The sequence below is a fragment of the Plectropomus leopardus genome, chromosome 10 (assembly GCF_026936395.1).
Source record: "Plectropomus leopardus strain MGB_pleo_1.0 chromosome 10, ASM2693639v1, whole genome shotgun sequence".
In the NCBI taxonomy this organism is placed as follows: domain Eukaryota; kingdom Metazoa; phylum Chordata; class Actinopteri; order Perciformes; family Serranidae; genus Plectropomus; species Plectropomus leopardus.
Window position 1 is genome coordinate 37,998,054 of NC_142185.1, and position 18,107 is coordinate 38,016,160.

The 18,107-nt window shown below is 45.2% G+C and overlaps 2 protein-coding genes across 4 annotated transcripts in view; both read right to left on the reverse strand.

The window, feature by feature from the left end:
- Positions 1-12,937, reverse strand: part of zeb2a (zinc finger E-box binding homeobox 2a) — a 60,185-nt gene extending 47,248 nt beyond the window's left edge. Inside the window, exons 1-2 of one of the 3 annotated variants that reach the window (XM_088083835.1) lie at positions 12,367-12,936; positions 11,194-11,345 (exon numbers count right to left, since the gene is read on the reverse strand). In XM_088083835.1, the coding sequence (XP_087939961.1) occupies positions 11,194-11,266 (73 nt within the window). In that variant the 5' untranslated portion in view covers positions 11,267-11,345; positions 12,367-12,936. Of the gene's footprint in view, positions 1-11,193; positions 11,346-12,366 lie in introns of all 3 variants that reach the window. The other 2 variants (XM_088083834.1, XM_088083836.1) reach the window with 2 other exon arrangements.
- A 2,723-nt stretch (positions 12,938-15,660) lies between these two features.
- Positions 15,661-16,504, reverse strand: LOC148188615 (uncharacterized). Its single transcript, XM_088082719.1, has one exon. It carries the CDS (start codon positions 16,378-16,380, stop codon positions 15,661-15,663), a length of 720 nt encoding a protein of 239 aa, XP_087938845.1. The 5' UTR covers positions 16,381-16,504.
- Between the last annotated feature and the right edge of the window lie 1,603 nt (positions 16,505-18,107).

The following is an 18,107-nucleotide window of genomic DNA, read 5'->3' on the forward strand; positions in this document are numbered from 1 at the left end:
TTCAGTTTGGTTTGGTTGGGTTTAGTTCAGGTTCAGGTTCAGGTTTGGTTCAGGTTTAGGTTTGGTTCACTTTGGTTTAGGTTTAGTTTAGTTCAGTTCAGTTCAGTTCAGTTCAGTTTAGTTTAGTTCACTTTAGTTTAGTTCACTTTAGTTTAGTTCAGTTCAGTTTAGTTTAGTTCAGTTCAGTTTAGTTTAGTTCAGTTTAGTTTAGTTTAGTTTAGTTTAGTTTAGTTCAGTTTAGTTTAGTTCAGTTTAGTTTAGTTGAGTTTAGTTCAGTTCAGTTTAGTTTAGTTCAGTTTGGTCTTTATTGGGGAGGGGGGGTGTATTATTGAGCTGGGTCTGATCCTTTGATGGCTGACAGGACTAACAAAGACACCTGCCCCATCCCACAGTGTCCCCCCTCCTCCCCGTCCTCCTCCCCTCTGACCTGAGCAGCATTCCTGTCCTCGGGGGGTCCTTCCCATGGCTACCCCTGCCCCCCCCACCCGGTAGAGTCTGGTAATCCCACTGCAAACACGTCTGTGTCGGCTCAGAGGCTCACAAGACGTTTCCCAGCTGAGGGGTGGACGACCGTCACCGTGGGAACAGAGACCAGGACTACGCTCACTATTGAAATGGACCGATAGAAAGACAGACCTCAAGGAGGAGACAGGAGACAGAGAGAGACAACAGGTCAACGGGAAAATAATTTATTAATTTATTTACCACAAAAGACACTATCAGCATGTCTTCTGAAGAACTACACATCAACTACCAGCATGTCTTCTGAAGAACTACTCATCAACTACCAGCAAAAAATAAAAACAAATGTGCAAATAAAGTTTCAAAATGATTATATTTTCAAAAACTGTAATTTTATTTACTAACTTCTGTTTTGATATTTTATTTTATAATTTTTAAAAAATATATATTTCATGATGTTCTTATTTCCCTTATATTTAAAAAAAAAAAAAAAACTTATCTAAATTTTACAGGTTATCTAAATGTTAAATGTTGATGTCAGACTGAGGTTTTGTATCACTAAATGTTAAATGTTGATGCCAGACTGAGTTTTTTTTTTCCACTAAATGTTAAATGTTGATGTCAGACTTAGGTTTTTTATCACTAAATGTTAAATGTTGATGTCAGACTCAGGGTTTTTTTATCACTAAATGTTAAATGTTGATGTCAGACTGAGGGTTTTTTTTATCAATAAATGTTAAATGTTGATGTCAGACTGAGGTTTTTATCACTAAATGTTAAATGTTGATGTCAGACTGAGGTTTTTTTTTATCAATAAATGTTAAATGTTGATGTCAGACTGAGGTTTTTTTATCACTAAATGTTAAATGTTGATGTCAGACTAAGGTTTTTTTTATCACTTAATGTTAAATGTTGATGTCAGACTAATGTTTTTTATCACTAAATGTTAAATGTTGATGTCAGACAGAGGTTTTTTTTATCACTAAATGTTAAATGTTGATGTCAGACTGAGGTTTTTTTTATCAATAAATGTTAAATTTTGATGTCAGACAGAGGTTTTTTTATCACTTAATGTTAAATGTTGATGTCAGACTAAGGTTTTTTATCACTAAATGTTAAATGTTGTCAGACTGAGGTTTTATTTATCACTAAATGTTAAATGTTGATGTCAGACAGAGGTTTTTTTTATCAATAAATGTTAAATGTTGATGTCAGACAGAGGTTTTTTTATCACTTAATGTTAAATGTTGATGTCAGACTGAGGTTTTTTATCACTAAATGTTAAATGTTGTCAGACAGAGGTTTTTTTTATCAATAAATGTTAAATGTTGATGTCAGACTGAGGTTTTTTTTATCACTAAATGTTAAATGTTGATGTCAGACTGAGGTTTTTTTTATCACTAAATGTTAAATGTTGATGTCAGACTGAGGTTTTTTTTTATCACTAAATGTTAAATGTTGATGTCAGACTGAGGTTTTTTTATCAGTAAATGTTAAATGATGATGTCAGACAGTTTTTTATCACTTAATGTTAAATGTTGATGTCAGACTGAGGTTTTTTTTTAATCACTAAATGTTAAATGTTGATGTCCGACTGAGGTTTTTATCACTAAATGTTAAATGTTGATGTCAGACAGAGGTTTTTTTTATCACTTAATGTTAAATGTTGATGTCAGACTAAGGTTTTTTATCACTAAATGTTAAATGTTGTCAGACTGAGGTTTTTTTTATCACTAAATGTTAAACGTTGATGTCAGACAGAGGTTTTTTTTATCAATAAATGTTAAATGTTGATGTCAGACAGAGGTTTTTTTATCACTAAATGTTAAATGTTGATGTCAGACTGAGGTTTTTTTATCACTAAATGTTAAATGTTGATGTCAGACTGAGGTTTTTTTTTATCACTAAATGTTAAATGTTGATGTCAGACAGAGGTTTTTTTTATCAATAAATGTTAAATGTTGATGTCAGACTGAGTTTTTTTATCACTAAATGTTAGATGTTGATGTCAGACTGAGGTTTTTTTATCACTAAATGTTAAATGTTGATGTCAGACTGAGGTTTTTTTTTATCACTAAATGTCAAATGTTGATGTCAGACTGAGGTTTTTTTTATCACTAAATGTTAAATGTTGATGTCAGACTGAGGTTTTTTTATCACTTAATGTTAAATGTTGATGTCAGACTGAGGTGTGGAGGGTCTCTGTGTGCAGCCGCTTGCTCTGCAGTGTGAGCTCAGATCACTCAGAGATCACTTCCCCCCAGGCAGCCAGGTCACACTGAGCAAGCTCCATAGCCTTATTACTTTAACAGGTAGATCAGTGACCAGGAAGTGGCGTCCTAAAACTCTGCTGATCTGATCCGGCCTGAGAGGACAGACACGTCCTCCAAACCCTGACAGACAGGAGAGACGTTATCCCACCACAGAAGAAGAACAGAGTCAAGACACTGAAACCCGCTGATTGGGAGGGAAAGTTTTCTTGAAGAATCGGCAGTAAATTAAAAACAAATGCAGCCATTTAAAAAACACAAGTCCCTCCCCTTTACCTGCTCACTGCTGCTGTGACACACCTGTACCTGCTCACTGCTGCTGCTGTGACACACCTGTACCTGCTCACTGCTGCTGCTGTGACACACCTGTACCTGCTCACTGTTGCTGTGACACACCTGTACCTGCTCACTGCTGCTGCTGTGAGACACCTGTACCTGCTCACTGCTGCTGCTGTGACACACCTGTACCTGCTCACTGCTGCTGTGACACACCTGTACCTGCTCACTGTTGCTGTGACACACCTGTACCTGCTCACTGCTGCTGTGACACACCTGTACCTGCTCACTGTTGCTGTGACACACCTGTACCTGCTCACTGCTGCTGTGACACACCTGTACCTGCTCACTGCTGCTGTGACACACCTGTACCTGCTCACTGCTGCTGCTGTGACACACCTGTACCTGCTCACTGCTGCTGCTGTGACACACCTGTACCTGCTCACTGCTGCTGCTGTGACACACCTGTACCTGCTCACTGCTGCTGTGACACACCTGTACCTGCTCACTGCTGCTGCTGTGACACACCTGTACCTGCTCACTGCTGCTGTGACACACCTGTACCTGCTCACTGTTGCTGTGACACACCTGTACCTGCTCACTGTTGCTGTGACACACCTGTACCTGTTCACTGCTGCTGTGACACACCTGTACCTGCTCACTGCTGCTGTGACACACCTGTACCTGCTCACTGCTGCTGTGACACACCTGTACCTGCTCACTGCTGCTGTGACACACCTGTACCTGTTCAGTGCTGCTGTGACACACCTGTACCTGCTCACTGCTGCTGTGACACACCTGTACCTGTTCACTGCTGCTGTGACACACCTGTACCTGCTCACTGCTGCTGTGACACACCTGTACCTGTTCAGTGCTGCTGTGATGACACACCTGTACCTGCTCACAATGAGAGGTTCACTGTTCACTGACAGCAGTGACTGAAGCAACAGCTGATAATGTGATTGATCAAGCTAGCTGGGGGGGGCATGTGGGCAGAGGCGGGCAGGGCCTGTGGGCAGAGGTGGGCGGGGCCTGTGGGCAGAGGTGGGCGGGGCCTGTGGGCAGAGGTGGGGGTTTGTCGGGGCGTGGAGTCACTGAGGCGTGCGCCGGCGGTCTGGACACAGATGTCATGACACCGTCCTCCAGCCATCCGTTATTGATTGTTCCACATGTGTGTGACCTTGCCGCAGGAGCTCGGCCAATCAAACGAAGCATCCCTGTGAGGGCGAGGCCAGCGAGCAGCAGGGTCACAGGTTTGTGTCTCTGTGGTGACCTCAGTCACACCTGATCACCTGCTCTTGGCAGGCAAACATCCCATAATAATCAAACCCAAACTAGTGCACAGCATATGCTGTCAAAATAAAAGCTTGTATTCTGTGAGCTCGGTCTGATGTTTAAATACAGTTTACTGGCTTCAAAACAAAAGAGGAAAAAAGGCCAAATAATGAAAATGTAAAACACGTCGGTTCAGAAAAGTGTTGTTGTAACAAAGGTAAAATTATGACAAAAACACAACAATAAATTCAAAAAGTTTCAAATAAAATGAAATGTGTTAAATTTTAAAGTGATTTTGTAAAATGAGATCAAAACGGGGTTTTTTTCGGTAAATTATTGATTGATTGTTGTATTTATATCACATCTCTGCCTCCATTCACCTAAAACTACAAACTTTAGAAGTTCAAAAAGTTGAAGCATTTATTATCTGGAAACTGTTTGATCTGTTGTTCTGGTTAAACTATTTTTTATTATTACTATTTGTATTTCATAAATATTCTTCTCCTGGTTTAATCAGTTGAGGTGTCTCAGCTGGTGCTCAGTGTCATTACAGCGTTTACTGAAATATTTATTAACATCTGTATTACACTGTTACTGAAGCTTTGATTGTAATGTTTATTCAAGTTTGAGCAAAGTGAAAATGAAACATTTATTGACAGTGTCGTTCTCAGTGAGCACTTGTCCCCGCTCTGACCTTGTGAATCAGTGAATCAGTGAATCGTCTGTTTCAGCTCACGGCGTCAAAATGTCAGTCATGAAGAAAATGTGCACATGGGGCGGGGGGGGGTCACCTTCAAACCGTCAAACTGTGACAGAGTGAATCAGTGAACGAGTGAATCAGTGAACGAGTGACAGAGAGGTGAAAGCATGAGAGGGTTTTTCTTCTGAGGATTAGAGTTTTTCCACCGACACCATTCCAATGCACAGATGCATGCTGGGAGGCGTAGGAGACGTCTGAGGAGTTTTTGTTGTTGGCGGCACACTGACGAGCTTTGTGTCACGAAAACAAGACGATGACTGCAGACCCCCACCCCCATCAGCCCCGAGTCAACAAGTCAGACAGAAACACAACCATCAATCTGTGAAGCTCCACCTGCTGCACACACTCACACACACACACACACACTGCTACAAAATACTACTAATACTACTCATACTACCATACTACTAATACTACAGACACTACTGAGTCCGAGATAATACTACTTATACTACTGATGATACTGTTACTGATAATACTCATACTACTAATACTACTTAAACTACTGATAATACTGATACTACAGATATTACTGATATTACAGATACTAATGATTCTACTGATAATACGGATTATACTGATAGTACTGATAATACAGATACTAATGATTCTACTGATAACACATAGTACTTATAATACAGATACTACTGATAATACTGATACTAGTGAGTAAGTAATAATACTGATACTGCTGATACTACTGATAGTACTAAGTAAGTAACAATACTGATAGTACTTACAGTACTGAGTCAGTAATACTGCAGATACTCATTACCACTGTGTTATGGTGTAAAACGTTGTTTTTTTTTTACTTTTCCAGAAAATTGTCTGAAAATGGAGAAAATCACAAACACCAGAAAATCTCAACATGACAACAACCATAAAATTCATCAGGAGATACGAAAAACTACCAGAGTCCACTGCAGAATAAAAACAGCACAGAGAACACCCGAAATCCAGAAAACTCTGAGCACAAACGTCCTGAAACCTCAAGAATAAAAACACCCGAAATCCAGAAAACTCTGAACACAAACGTCCTGAAACCTCCGGACGAGAAAACATGAAAACGTATCAGAAAAAAAAGATGAAATAAAGTGTCGTCCCTTATTATCCTTCTTCTTCTTTTTAGGGACGGTTCCAGAAATCATCTGAGGTAAAAATCTACAAACGATAAAACGGATCAAACAAACACAGCTGATGCCGTCGTGTCACTGTGATGTCACTGTGCTGGGTGTGTATGTGTTTTATTTTGGCGGGGTAGCGTGTTGAGCAGACTTCCTGTTGTTGATATAATGTGTGAACAAAGGGCCCCTCTTTGGGAGTGGGGCCCCGGCTCCTCCTCCTCCTGCTGAGGTGATGAGGGAGTAAATCTGCCTAAATCCTGCAGCGGGGGGGTGGGGGTGAATAAAGATAATCTTTTCTTGACAATAAAACAGCTCCGGGTGAGAAATTAGGAATTCATATCACATGCTGCTTTTTCAACCTGATTCTTGACCGGAGACACAAAGCTGAGGGATGGGACGCCACTGAGGGGCCCCCAGGGGCCCCCACCACCAGGCAGGACGCAGAACAACACCAAGGTCAGTACTTTATCTTTTCACACCTGCACCGTGAGGACAGGTGGGACGCTGATGACATCACCTCCTGAGGGACAGGAAGTGAGGACAGAAACCTCAAATCTACATCCAAACATAATCAAATATAATCCAAACTTAATCTGATTCATCAATTATAATAACAATGAGCGTATAATTACCACATATTATTATATTTCATGCACTATCTGTTACTGATGTTACTGTTATTCTTAACATTATTATTATTATTATTATTATTATTATTATTATTATTATTATTATTATTATTATTATTATTATTATTATTATTATTATTATTACGGACATCAGTACTGTGAAAATCACAGAGCGCGCCTGTGATCTGAGATCACCGTGTTTCTGAGACGTTAGGGACTGTTAGTTATTTATGAGGGGGGAGGGGCTGGTAGCATGTCAAATCATTTTGGTGACATTCAGGTCAGAGACACTCGCTCTGAGTGACCCGACAACACTTGTGTCCTCTGACGGCTTGAGTCGAGTCCTCAGCGTTTAACTTCACATTAAACATTCTTAAAACGTTCTCTAGATGTTAGTTTGAATGTTTTCAGTCAAACATTATTGTAACCTGTAGGACCTGTGTTTTGAACGTTCAGCAAGCTGTGGTGTGTTCTCTGTGTGTTCTCTGTGTGTTCTCTGTGTGTTCTCTCTGTGTTCTCTGTGTGTTCTCTCTGTGCCGTCTATGTGTTCTCTCTGTGTTCTCTGTGTGTTCTCTCTGTGTTCTCTGTGTGTTCTCTGTGTGTTCTCTCTGTGTTCTCTGTGTGTTCTCTCTGTGCTCTCTGTGTTCTCTCTGTGTTCTCTGTGTGTTGTTCTCTCTGTGTTCTCTGTGTGTTCCCTCTGTGCCGTCTATGTGTTCTCTCTGTGTTCTCTGTGTGTTCTCTGTGTGTTCTCTGTGTGTTCCCTCTGTGTTCTCTGTGTGTTCCCTCTGTGCCGTCTATGTGTTCTCTCTGTGTTCTCTGTGTGTTCTCTCTGTGTTCTCTGTGTGTTCTCTCTGTGTGTTCTCTGTGTTCTCTGTGTGTTCTCTGTGTGTTCCCTCTGTGCCGTCTATGTGTTCCCTCTGTGTTCTCTGTGTGTTCTCTCTGTGTGTTCTCTCTATGTGTTCTCTGTGTGTTCTCTCTGTGTTCTCTGTGTGTTCCCTCTGTGCCGTCTATGTGTTCCCTCTGTGTTCTCTGTGTGTTCTCTCTGTGTTCTCTGTGTGTTCTCTCTGTGTGTTCTCTCTATGTGTTCTCTCTCTGTGTTCTCTGTGTGTTCTCTCTGTGTGTTCTCTCTGTGTTCTCTGTGTGTTCTCCTTCTGTTCTCTGTGTCTTCTGTGTGTTCTCTGTGTGTTCTCTCTGTGTTCTCTGTGTGTTCTCTCTGTGTTCTCTATGTGTTCCCTCTGTGCCGTCTATGTGTTCTCTGTGTGTTCTCTCTGTGTTCTCTGTGTGTTCTCTCTGTGTTCTCTCTGTGTTCTCTGTGTGTTCTCTGTGTGTTCTCTGTGTGTTCCCTCTGTGCCGTCTATGTGTTCTCTCTGTGTGTTCTCTCTGTGTGTTCTCTGTGTGTTCTCCTTCTGTTCTCTGTCTTCTGTGTGTTCTCTCTGTGTTCTGTGTGTTCTCTCTATGTGTTCTCTCTGTGTTCTCTGTGTGTTCTCTGTGTTCTCTGTGTGTTCTCCTTCTGTTCTCTGTGTCTTCTGTGTGTTCTCTCTGTGTTCTCTATGTGTTCCCTCTGTGCCGTCTATGTGTTCTCTCTGTGTGTTCTGTGTCTTCTGTGTGTTCTCTATGTGTTCTCTGTGTGTTCTGTGTGCTCTCTGTGTGTTCTCTGTGTTCTCTCTATTTTCTGTATGTGTTCTATACGTGTTCTCTATGTGTTCTCTCTGTGTTCTCTCTTTGTGTTCTCTAGATGTTTTCTCTGTGTGTTCTTTGTGTGTTCTCTGTGTTCTCTCTGTGTTCTCTATGTTCTCTGTGTGCTTATGTATTTTCTACATGTTCTCTGTGTTCTCTATGTGCTCTCTCTGTGTTCTCTGTTCTGTGTGTTCTCTCTGTGTTCTCTGTGTGTTCTCTATGTGTGTTCTCTGTTCTCTACGTTCTCTGTGTGTTCCCTATGTGCTCTCTCTGTGTTCTCTGTGTTCTGTGTTCTCTATGTGTGTTCTCTGTTCTCTCTGCATTCTCTTTGTGTTCTCTGTGTTCTCTGTGTGTTCTATGTGTATTCTCTATGTGTTCTCTGTGTGTTCTCTGAGTTCTCTACTAGTTCTCTTTGTTCTCTCTGTCTTCTCTGAGTTTTCTACATGTTCTCTGTGTGTCCTCTGTGTCCTCTGTGTTCTCAGTGTGTTCTTTATGTTCTTTGTGTGTTCTCTGTGTTCTCTCTATGTGTTCTCTGTTCTCTGTGTGTTCTCTATGTGTTCTTTGAATGTTGCAGAAATGTTGTTGGGCTGTGGGGACAGCAGGTTGTAAACAGGAGACAGTAAACAGAGCGTCTCTCAGTGGACAATGACACGCCTGTGAGACATGTGGCATCAATGGTACAGCAGGCAGCCTGACACCGTCACCTCCCCCTGCTCCGACTGCTGCTGCACCTCCTCCTCCTGCACCCCCTGCTGCTGCACCTCCTCCTCCTGCACCCCCTGCTGCTGCACCTCCTACTGCTGCACCTCCTCCTCCTCCTCCTGCTGCTGCTGCACCTCATCCTGCTTCACCTCCTCCTCTTGCACCCCCTGCTGCTTCACCTCCTCCTGCAGCACCTCCTACTGCTGCACCTCCTCCTGCAGCACCCCCTGCTGCTGCACCTCCTCCTGCAGCACCCCCTGCTGCTGCACCTCCTCCCCCTGCACCCCCTACTGCTGCACCTCCTCCTCCGCTCACACACAGCTTCAGGTCTCAGAAAAGATGAGCGACTCGCTCTGTAACATGTCCTCCGGTCCCTCGAGTCCTTCAGTGACAAAAGAACAGGAAACAAACAGCAAGCTGTCCCGCACTCACATTAAACGTCTCACCGATCTGAAGACAAACTGTCCACAGTGTCCAAGAAGACGGCCTCCTCCCTGACTGACTCCTATTTTGCAACACTCAGAATCTGCAGGCGGCCTTTCAGCACTCTGAGCCGTGATCAGGACCTGATACAAACATGTCACATCACCAGCCGAGGCTCGGCCACAAAACGCCGCGTTTAAACCCGCAAACAGCTGCAGCCTCGCAGCTGGAGGTGACGGACCGGGATCCCGTTTCACCGCCCTAATCTGCCCCCCCCAGCGGCCCTCCGGGACCCCGACGGAGAGGACGAGACACAGCCTGACCACAAACACCGTCACTGAACTTTGTGACTTCAGCATTTTATTTTGACAGTTTTAGCGTCTGATCGGGTTCGTGTGTGTCGAGCGTCTCAGCGGCTCGATGTTTTCACAGAAATACGATTTTTATCATAAAACACGAGCTCAGCCTCCGACGCCTCTGTCCTTTTGTTTGGACTGAAATGACGGATTCTTCCTTTTAATAACTGCTTTTCACTGTTTGTCACAATTAAACCTCAGAAAGAGCTCAAATTATTAAAAACCTTCAAATCCTTAAAAACGACCAAATCATTAAAAAACTTCAAATTATAAAAAAAACAAACTTAAATCTTAAAAAAAACCCTTCAAATCGTAAAAACCTCCAAATAAATAAAACCATCCAATGAACAGAGACGGCAGCTTTTTTAAAATCCAGCAGAAAGATTCAATGAAACATCAAAATGTGAATTTAGACGACAATAAACACATTTCTGGTTTTATAGTTTTGTTTTGTTTTGTTTTGTTTTTTGTCCTCTTCAGATAAACATGGAAATAAAAAAGACTGGGATGACATGTTAAATATTATAAATATGACGCAGATATTATAAATAAAAAGAGAAATAACTGCGGTGTTTTGGGGTGAAATCTGATGTTTTTAAAAATGAAATGTTTTTTTGTTGTCGGCGGACTGTTTGTTGTGGAGGCACGCGGCCGCTTGCTGCAGTCAATCAGCGCACGCGCTCCGACACAAAGTGAAAAAAGCGTCACAAAGTGAATGAACATCAGCTGTGAAATATTAAAGCTGATGAGACCGTTATTGTCTTGTTGTTGTTGTTGTTGTTGTTGTCGTCGTTGTTGTTATTTTTCTGCTGGAAGCTGCGCGCGGGTCGGTGCCTCGCGGAGCCACAGGTCCGCACGCGGAGCTGCAGCTCGCGGACAAAATAACGGTTTTCCTGCTCCGAGTCTCAGACCTGCACCCGCCAGGTCCCGTCGGTTTCCCCCGGGTCCCGGAGGGTCCGTGCCCTGCTTCATCACATCCCGGGCCCCGGAGACTCCTCACCGGGCCCCGGAGCCCCTCAGAAAGTCCCGTTAAACTCCCGTTAAAGTCCTCTATGAGTGTGTGTGTGTGTGTGTGTGTGTGTGTGTGAGAGAGAGAGAGAGAGAGAGAGCGAGAGAGAAAGCGTGTGTGTGTGTGTGTGTGTGTGTGTGTGTGTGTGTGTGTGTGTGAGAGGGGGGGGGGGTCCCGGGGACAGACGGAGGGTGCGGGACTTGTTGCGGGACGGTGTGCGCGTGTCTTACCGGTCTTCCTGCGGGGGTTGGCCTGTTTGCGCCTCTTGCAGCGAGGACCCTCCGCCATGATCTCCTGCTTCATGGAGGAGCCGCTCCGCTCCGCGTGGACTCCCAGATCAGATCCGGCTCTGCGCGCTGCTCCTCCCGGCCGGCCGCGCGCCCTGCGACCAGCGCACACACACACACACACACACACACACACACACACACAGTAAATCCACCGACACCGACACTGGGACCGGAACTCCGGGACAAACTTTGTTTTAACTTTAGTTTGTTTATTGGAGCGCGCGCACCGAGCGACTCGCCGCCCCGCGAGCCCTCCGACCGATTTGTGATGAGAGCGCGAGACAGACAGGAGGGCGGACACACACACACACACACACACACACACACACACACACACACACACACACACACCACCACCACCACCACCACAACAACAGCAATAAATAAATAAATACATAAAAAATAATAAACTTGTTGACTTTGTTTAAAATGTCCCGAAGTTTCTGATCGATCACAAATTAATCCTGACACTACAATACACCTCATATGAATAAATGTGTGTGTGTGTGTGTGTGTGTGTGTGTGTGTGTGTGTTATATAAGGAGAGACAGATTCAGGCCTACAGTTGTGTAATCTGCAACACGCACTTATATTTCTTTATGAAACAGATTCTGTGATATTTATAAATATGTTATGAAATATTTATAAATATCTATAAAATATTTTATGAAATATACATAAAATATGTGTAAAATAATAACCATCTTGATGTCGTGAAGTTTGATTTGATGAAAATTTAAAATTCTATCAAATTTTTTAAAGATAGAATTTCCGTTGAATTTCCGTGTGTGTGTGTGTGTGTGTGTGTGTGTGTGTGTGTGTGTGTGTGTGTGTGTGTGTGTGTGTGTGTGTGTGTGTGTGTGTGTGTGTGTGTGTGTGTGTGTGTGTGTGTGTGGTCGAAGCGGAGCGGAGCGGCAGCAGCAGCCGGGAATCAGCTCCTCCAGCCCGGCCTGCTGCTGCCGCTCCTCCCGCTGTCCTCTTCACCTCCTCCTCCATCCGACACCTGAGCCGCGGCAGTAGCTGCGCGCACCTGTCTGCTCTCACCTGCGTGCAGGTGAGCCGCGCGCTTTGATTGGCTGCTGAAAGAAAAGAGAAGAAGGAGAGGAGCCGTACCGGAGCGCCTCCACCGGAGAGCCTCCGTGATCTTCCCGCTCAGCAAGCGCAGCGAGGAGCAAAAGTGCTGCTGCAGCGCCTCCTCCTTGATCCGGTCCCGGTGAGTCCCGGTGGGTCCCGGTGGGTCCCGGTGAGTCCCGGTGGGTCCCGGTGGATCCCGTTGGGTCCCGGAGCTGCGGTGGAGCGGAGGCCGGGAGGGGCGGGTGGTTCCGGGAAGCAAGTCGGGACTGGTCGCCTCCTCGCGCAGCCTGTCACGGTCACCGGGTCTTTTTCTCTGCAACATAAACAAGCGCGAGCCCTTCAGCAGCAGCGGCGGCAGCACGCGCCACCTCTCTTCACGCGGAGGGATAATTGAGGAGGTTCCTCCCTCCTCCTCTCGCGCACATCACCTCCTCTGATCCGGATCTTTGTTTCTGGGTTTAAATTGCTGCTCGCGCCGCTTGTTGGCCTGCACGCGGCCCTCACGCCGCTCCTACCGTCAACAAGCTGCGGCCCTGAGCAGCTGATTGGCTCCACAGGTGAGTTACCTGAGCAGGTGCAGAGCAGCAGATGCAGCAGCGCGCGCTCTCTGTCTCTCATCACAGAGCAGCTGCTGAGCATGCGCAGACGGAGCACAGCTGCAGTGATCCGGGTCTCTGGTATGAACAGGTGTGACAAGAGAACCTGTGATGGTCCCATCTCTGGCCCACACATCCGGTCTATGATTGACAGGTGACATGACCTCAGGTCAGATTATTTTAAAATTAATAAAATGTTAAAATAGGTCAGTAATTTTTTAAAAATATAAAAAATATATTGAGGGAAAAACCTTTAATTCACATTTAGAATACAAAATAATAATAAATACATAAAACATTGAAATATCCTTTCAAATTAATTTAGAAAAACATATACAATTCACGATTAAAATGTTCATTTAAAATAATAATAAAATATTAAACTCTTTCAACAAAAATATTAAAAAATATAAAAATGTATCAAAAGAAAAAATGTTATTAAAAAATCTAAATAAAATAACAATAATCACAAAAAAATATATAAAATAGCCTTCAAAGTAAGTTGTAAAGTTGTAAAAGTTACTTTCTGAAAATGTTAATGTTTAATTTATCAAAATAAAGTGAGTTGAATTTTTTTGTCTTCCTGTTCGAAATAAATCTTCAAAATAAAGTTTGCCTTAATTCAGATTAGCTGTCAAAATAAAAAGTCCTCAGTGTCATGTCCAGAGGAACAGCAGAGACTTCAAAATAAAGGTCAGGTGAGGCGTTTCCTGTCAGGTGAGGTGTTTCCTGTCAGGTGAGGCGTTCCTGTCAGGTGAGGCGTTTCCTGTCAGGTGACCTTTAGACTCAGAAGGAAAGTCTGCAGAGAAAAGAGAAGAAGTAAAAGTGAGAACTGACGAGTCAGAAACCTGCAGAAGTTCGATCATCCTCTCATCATGTAACCACACACATATACACACTGACAGACACACACACACACACGCACACTGACAGACACACACACACACACACACTTACAGACACACACACATGCACACACACACATACACACACACAGTCTACATAACAAACTACACATGACTAACACACATGATGAAATGAGCATGAGTTTTTATTTCAACATGTTAGTTTTAGTTTCTGATCTGATCTTTTAGTATTTAGTATTAATTTAATAAATAAATTGACTTATATTAACTATTTCCTTTGATACTAACGAGATTAAAACATCACACAGTTTGTCTTTAATTCTTTATATACACTTTTTAGAAGCCTTGTGATTGGCTGATAGACTGTAAACAGTGACATCACAAACGTTAATGAACCAGTGTGACCACCAGGTCATGTGACCACACTCACAGGTGGGTGATAATCTGAGAGGGAGACATGTGGATTACCTTAATCTGTGTTTTGGTGGGGGGAGTATTATGGGGTGTTAAAGGGGTATTACACTAATCACAGTGTAAGAGTTCCCATTAGGCTCACAGTGGGGGGGGGCACATCTGTCTGAACCTCCAACAGCTCCGTCTGTGCAGGTGAGGGGGGGTTGTTATATCTGGAGATATTAGGGGATTAAGACCCCATCAGGTCAAACATTACAAGAGACAGCAGCGTCTCTGAGTTCAGGGACATCCAACACGTCCTCATCCTCACATACTGAGTCTCTGTCAGTGGACTTTTTTTTAAAAATATTTTTTGGGGGGACTTTTATTGCCTTTAATGGACAGCACAATTTTTAAGCATGAAAGGGGGAGAGAGAGGGGGCGACATGCAGCAAAGGGTCAAGGCTGGAATCCAATAGGATACAGTCTCTGTATATGGGGCGCCATTCTATCCACTGAGCCACTAGGCGCCCCAACCAGTGGACTTCTGCGTCTACATGTTACGCTCTAGGTATCCTTCTGCGTCTGCATGTTACGCTCTAGGTATCCTTCTGCGTCTGTCAACATGAGCACACAGTGTGATGACGCTGCACATGGTTATGTTTAGGCAACAAAAGCACATAGCAACTAACACCGGAACATCAACAAGCACACATGGTTAGGATCAGAGGAAGGAGGCACATGGTAAGGAGGAGAAAATACCCATCACATTCAGACGGGAAGAGAACACCACACTCCTGCAAGACAGTCCAGGTTTGTTGGATTCGTCCTCAGACAGCAGGAAGGTCCCTCAGCTCGGTTCTCACTGTGACTCACAGTTTCATCCATACAGTTCTTCTCAACTACACACCTGTTTGAGTACACTACTACAGCCTGCAAGTACAGACAGACAGACAGTACAAATACTGGAATACTAGGTGGTATTTGTACTTGGTAGCATTAGTACTCTGTGGTATTGATACTATTTGGTATTTGTACTATGTGGTATAAATACTGTGTGGGGTTTGTACTGTTACTGCAGTGACGGTCCAATCGGAGGCTGGCTGGGTGCAGGTGTGAGGTCACAGGTGAGGTCATGTGACTGGCTGTACCATGAAGTGCGGTGCTGACACACAGAGCGGTGGTCCATGGTGACTTCCTGCCGCCTGTCAGAACAGGAAGTCTCTATCAGTGCTCCTGAAGGCAGCACGCCATCAAGCAGACCACAAAGGGTTAAAAATAACCCCCTCCTGACAGCCTGTCACTCAGAGCGCCATGGCGACGGGATGCCAGCGTTCTGCCACACATGATTACAACGTCTACATGTCAGAACAGCAGATACATGACCACGCTGCACCCTGAAGACTTCCTGTTCTTCTGGAGACAGTTTGTCCTCAGCAGGACAATCAGTGAGTCCTGTCAGCAGCCCGTCACAGAGGTCATGTGACCAGGTGTTCCTGCAGCGTGTTAGCCTCCTCCTGCAGCGTGTGAGCGTCCTCCTGCAGCGTGTTAGCCTCCTCCTGCAGCGTGTGAGCGTCCTCCTGCAGCGTGTGAGCGTCCTCCTGCAGTGTATAAGCATCCTCCTGCAGCGTGTTAGCCTCCTCCTGCAGCGTGTTAGCCTCCTCCTGCAGCGTGTTAGCCTCCTCCTGCAGCGTGTGAGCGTCCTCCTGCAGTGTATTAGCATCCTCCTGCAGCGTGTTAGCCTCCTCCTGCAGCGTGTGAGCCTCCTCCTGCAGCGTGTGAGCGTCCTCCTGCAGCGTGTTAGCCTCCTCCTGCAGCGTGTGAGCGTCCTCCTGCAGCGTGTTAGCCTCCTCCTGCAGCGTGTTAGCCTCCTCCTCCAGCGTGTTAGCCTCCTCCTGCAGCGTGTTAGCCTCCTCCTGTAGCGTGTTAGCCTCCTCCTGCAGCGTGTGAGCGTCCTCCTGCAGCGTGTGAGCCTCCTCCTGCAGCGTGTTAGCCTCCTCCTCCAGCGTGTTAGCCTCCTCCTGCAGCGTGTGAGCCTCCTCCTGCAGTGTTTGAGAATCCTCCTGCAGCGTGTGAGCCTCCTCCTGCAGCGTGTTAGCCTCCTCCTGCAGCGTGTGAGCCTCCTCCTGCAGCGTGTTAGCCTCCTCCTGCAGCGTGTGAGCCTCCTCCTGCAGCGTGTGAGCCTCCTCCTGCAGCATGTGACCGTCCTCCTGCAGCGTGTTAGCCTCCTCCTGCAGCGTGTGAGCCTCCTCCTGCAGTGTGTGAGCCTCCTCCTGCGGCGTGTTAGCCTCCTCCTGCGGCGTGTTAGCCTCCTCCTGCAGCATGTGACCGTCCTCCTGCAGCGTGTTAGCCTCCTCCTGCAGCGTGTTAGCCTCCTCCTGCAGCGTGTTAGCCTCCTCCTGCAGTGTGTGACCGTACTCTGCAGTGTTTTAAGTGTCCTCCTGCAACATGAGCGTCCTCCTGCAGTGTGTGACCGTACTCTGCAGTGTATAAGTGTCCTGCAACATGAGTGTCCTCCTGCAGCATGTGAGCGTCCTCCTGCAACATGAGTGTCCTCCTGCAGCGTCCTCCTGTAGCGTGTGAGCGTCCTCCTGCTGACAACCTTCAATCACACAATTGGTGAAAAGTTCTGCAGTTTGGATCCAGAAGATATTTTTGATTATCTCTGCTCCATTAAATGAAACATCCAACCCATTCTCATCCCACCTCGTCACATGTTGCCTCTTTGTCAGTGGACTTCTGAGTCTGCATGTTATGCTCTAGGTATCCTTCTACTGTGATGACGCTGCACATGGTTATGTGTAGACAACAACAGCACATGTCAACCAACGCCGGGACGTCAACAAGCACACATGCTGGACGGATGGTTAGAATTAGAGGAAGGAGGCAGTCCAGGTATGTTGGGCTCAACCTGATGCCATCAAAGGAAAAATGGTCAAAGAGGACAGAGGCTGTGATGGTGGGACACAGACACACGACCGTTCGTTTGTTCACCGTTAGTTAGGAGTCAGTTGCTCTGAGGACCAAACAAATGTCTTAGAGTCTTTCAGTGCGTCTCACTGGACTCCTTGTCCACAGTTTAACATGCACAGTTATGAACTGATCAGTCCATCCCTGCAGGATACTGAGAGGACAGGAGACAGAGACAGAGACAGGGGAGGACAGAAGGTGTTAGAGTCCACAGAGACAGCTCTGAGGTCTCTTGTCAGTGTCCAGATGAGCTGTCTGTCCCCAGCAGCAGGTTTCTGTCTCCATCTGACATACAGGAGACGCTCTGTGTTTATGCAGAAACCAGAGTGATGTGAGGGTGTCCCCACTGAGGATAGACAGTTGAGAGATACAGAGACATCAGGCTTCAGATTTCAAAGAAAGCTGATCTGAGGGACACAGAGACAGTCGGTGATGTTTCTGTCCACCCACATCTTGCTCTGAAAACACTGAGGATGTCCCCTGTCCTTTGCTGTCAGACCTGTGGACAGACAAATACCCAGACAAAAGTGAAAACAGATGCAGCGCGTTGTTAACCCTTCAAAGCCTGCATCCTGCAGGAGCTGGTCCTCCTGGTCCACTGTCTCTGACCATCTGTTGTCAGCGGAGACATGTTGGACACACAGCAGATCTCTGCAGGCAGCTCAGTCTCTGACCAAACGTCTGTCCCTGAGATATGAAGGCATTATGACGTCACAGTTTGACTTTTGACCTCTTGGATATGAAACGTCACATTTTCAACACTGATCCTGTCAGACATTTGGCTGAAATCTGAATGTGTGAATGACATGTTTTATGATGTCACAGCGACCCCTGACCTTTGACCACCAGATTCTGCTTAGTTCAATGTTGAGTCCACTCGAACATTTGAGCCAAATCTGAACAAACTCTTGAGGCGTTCACGTGTCGGACACACAGATGGACAGACGACCTGAGG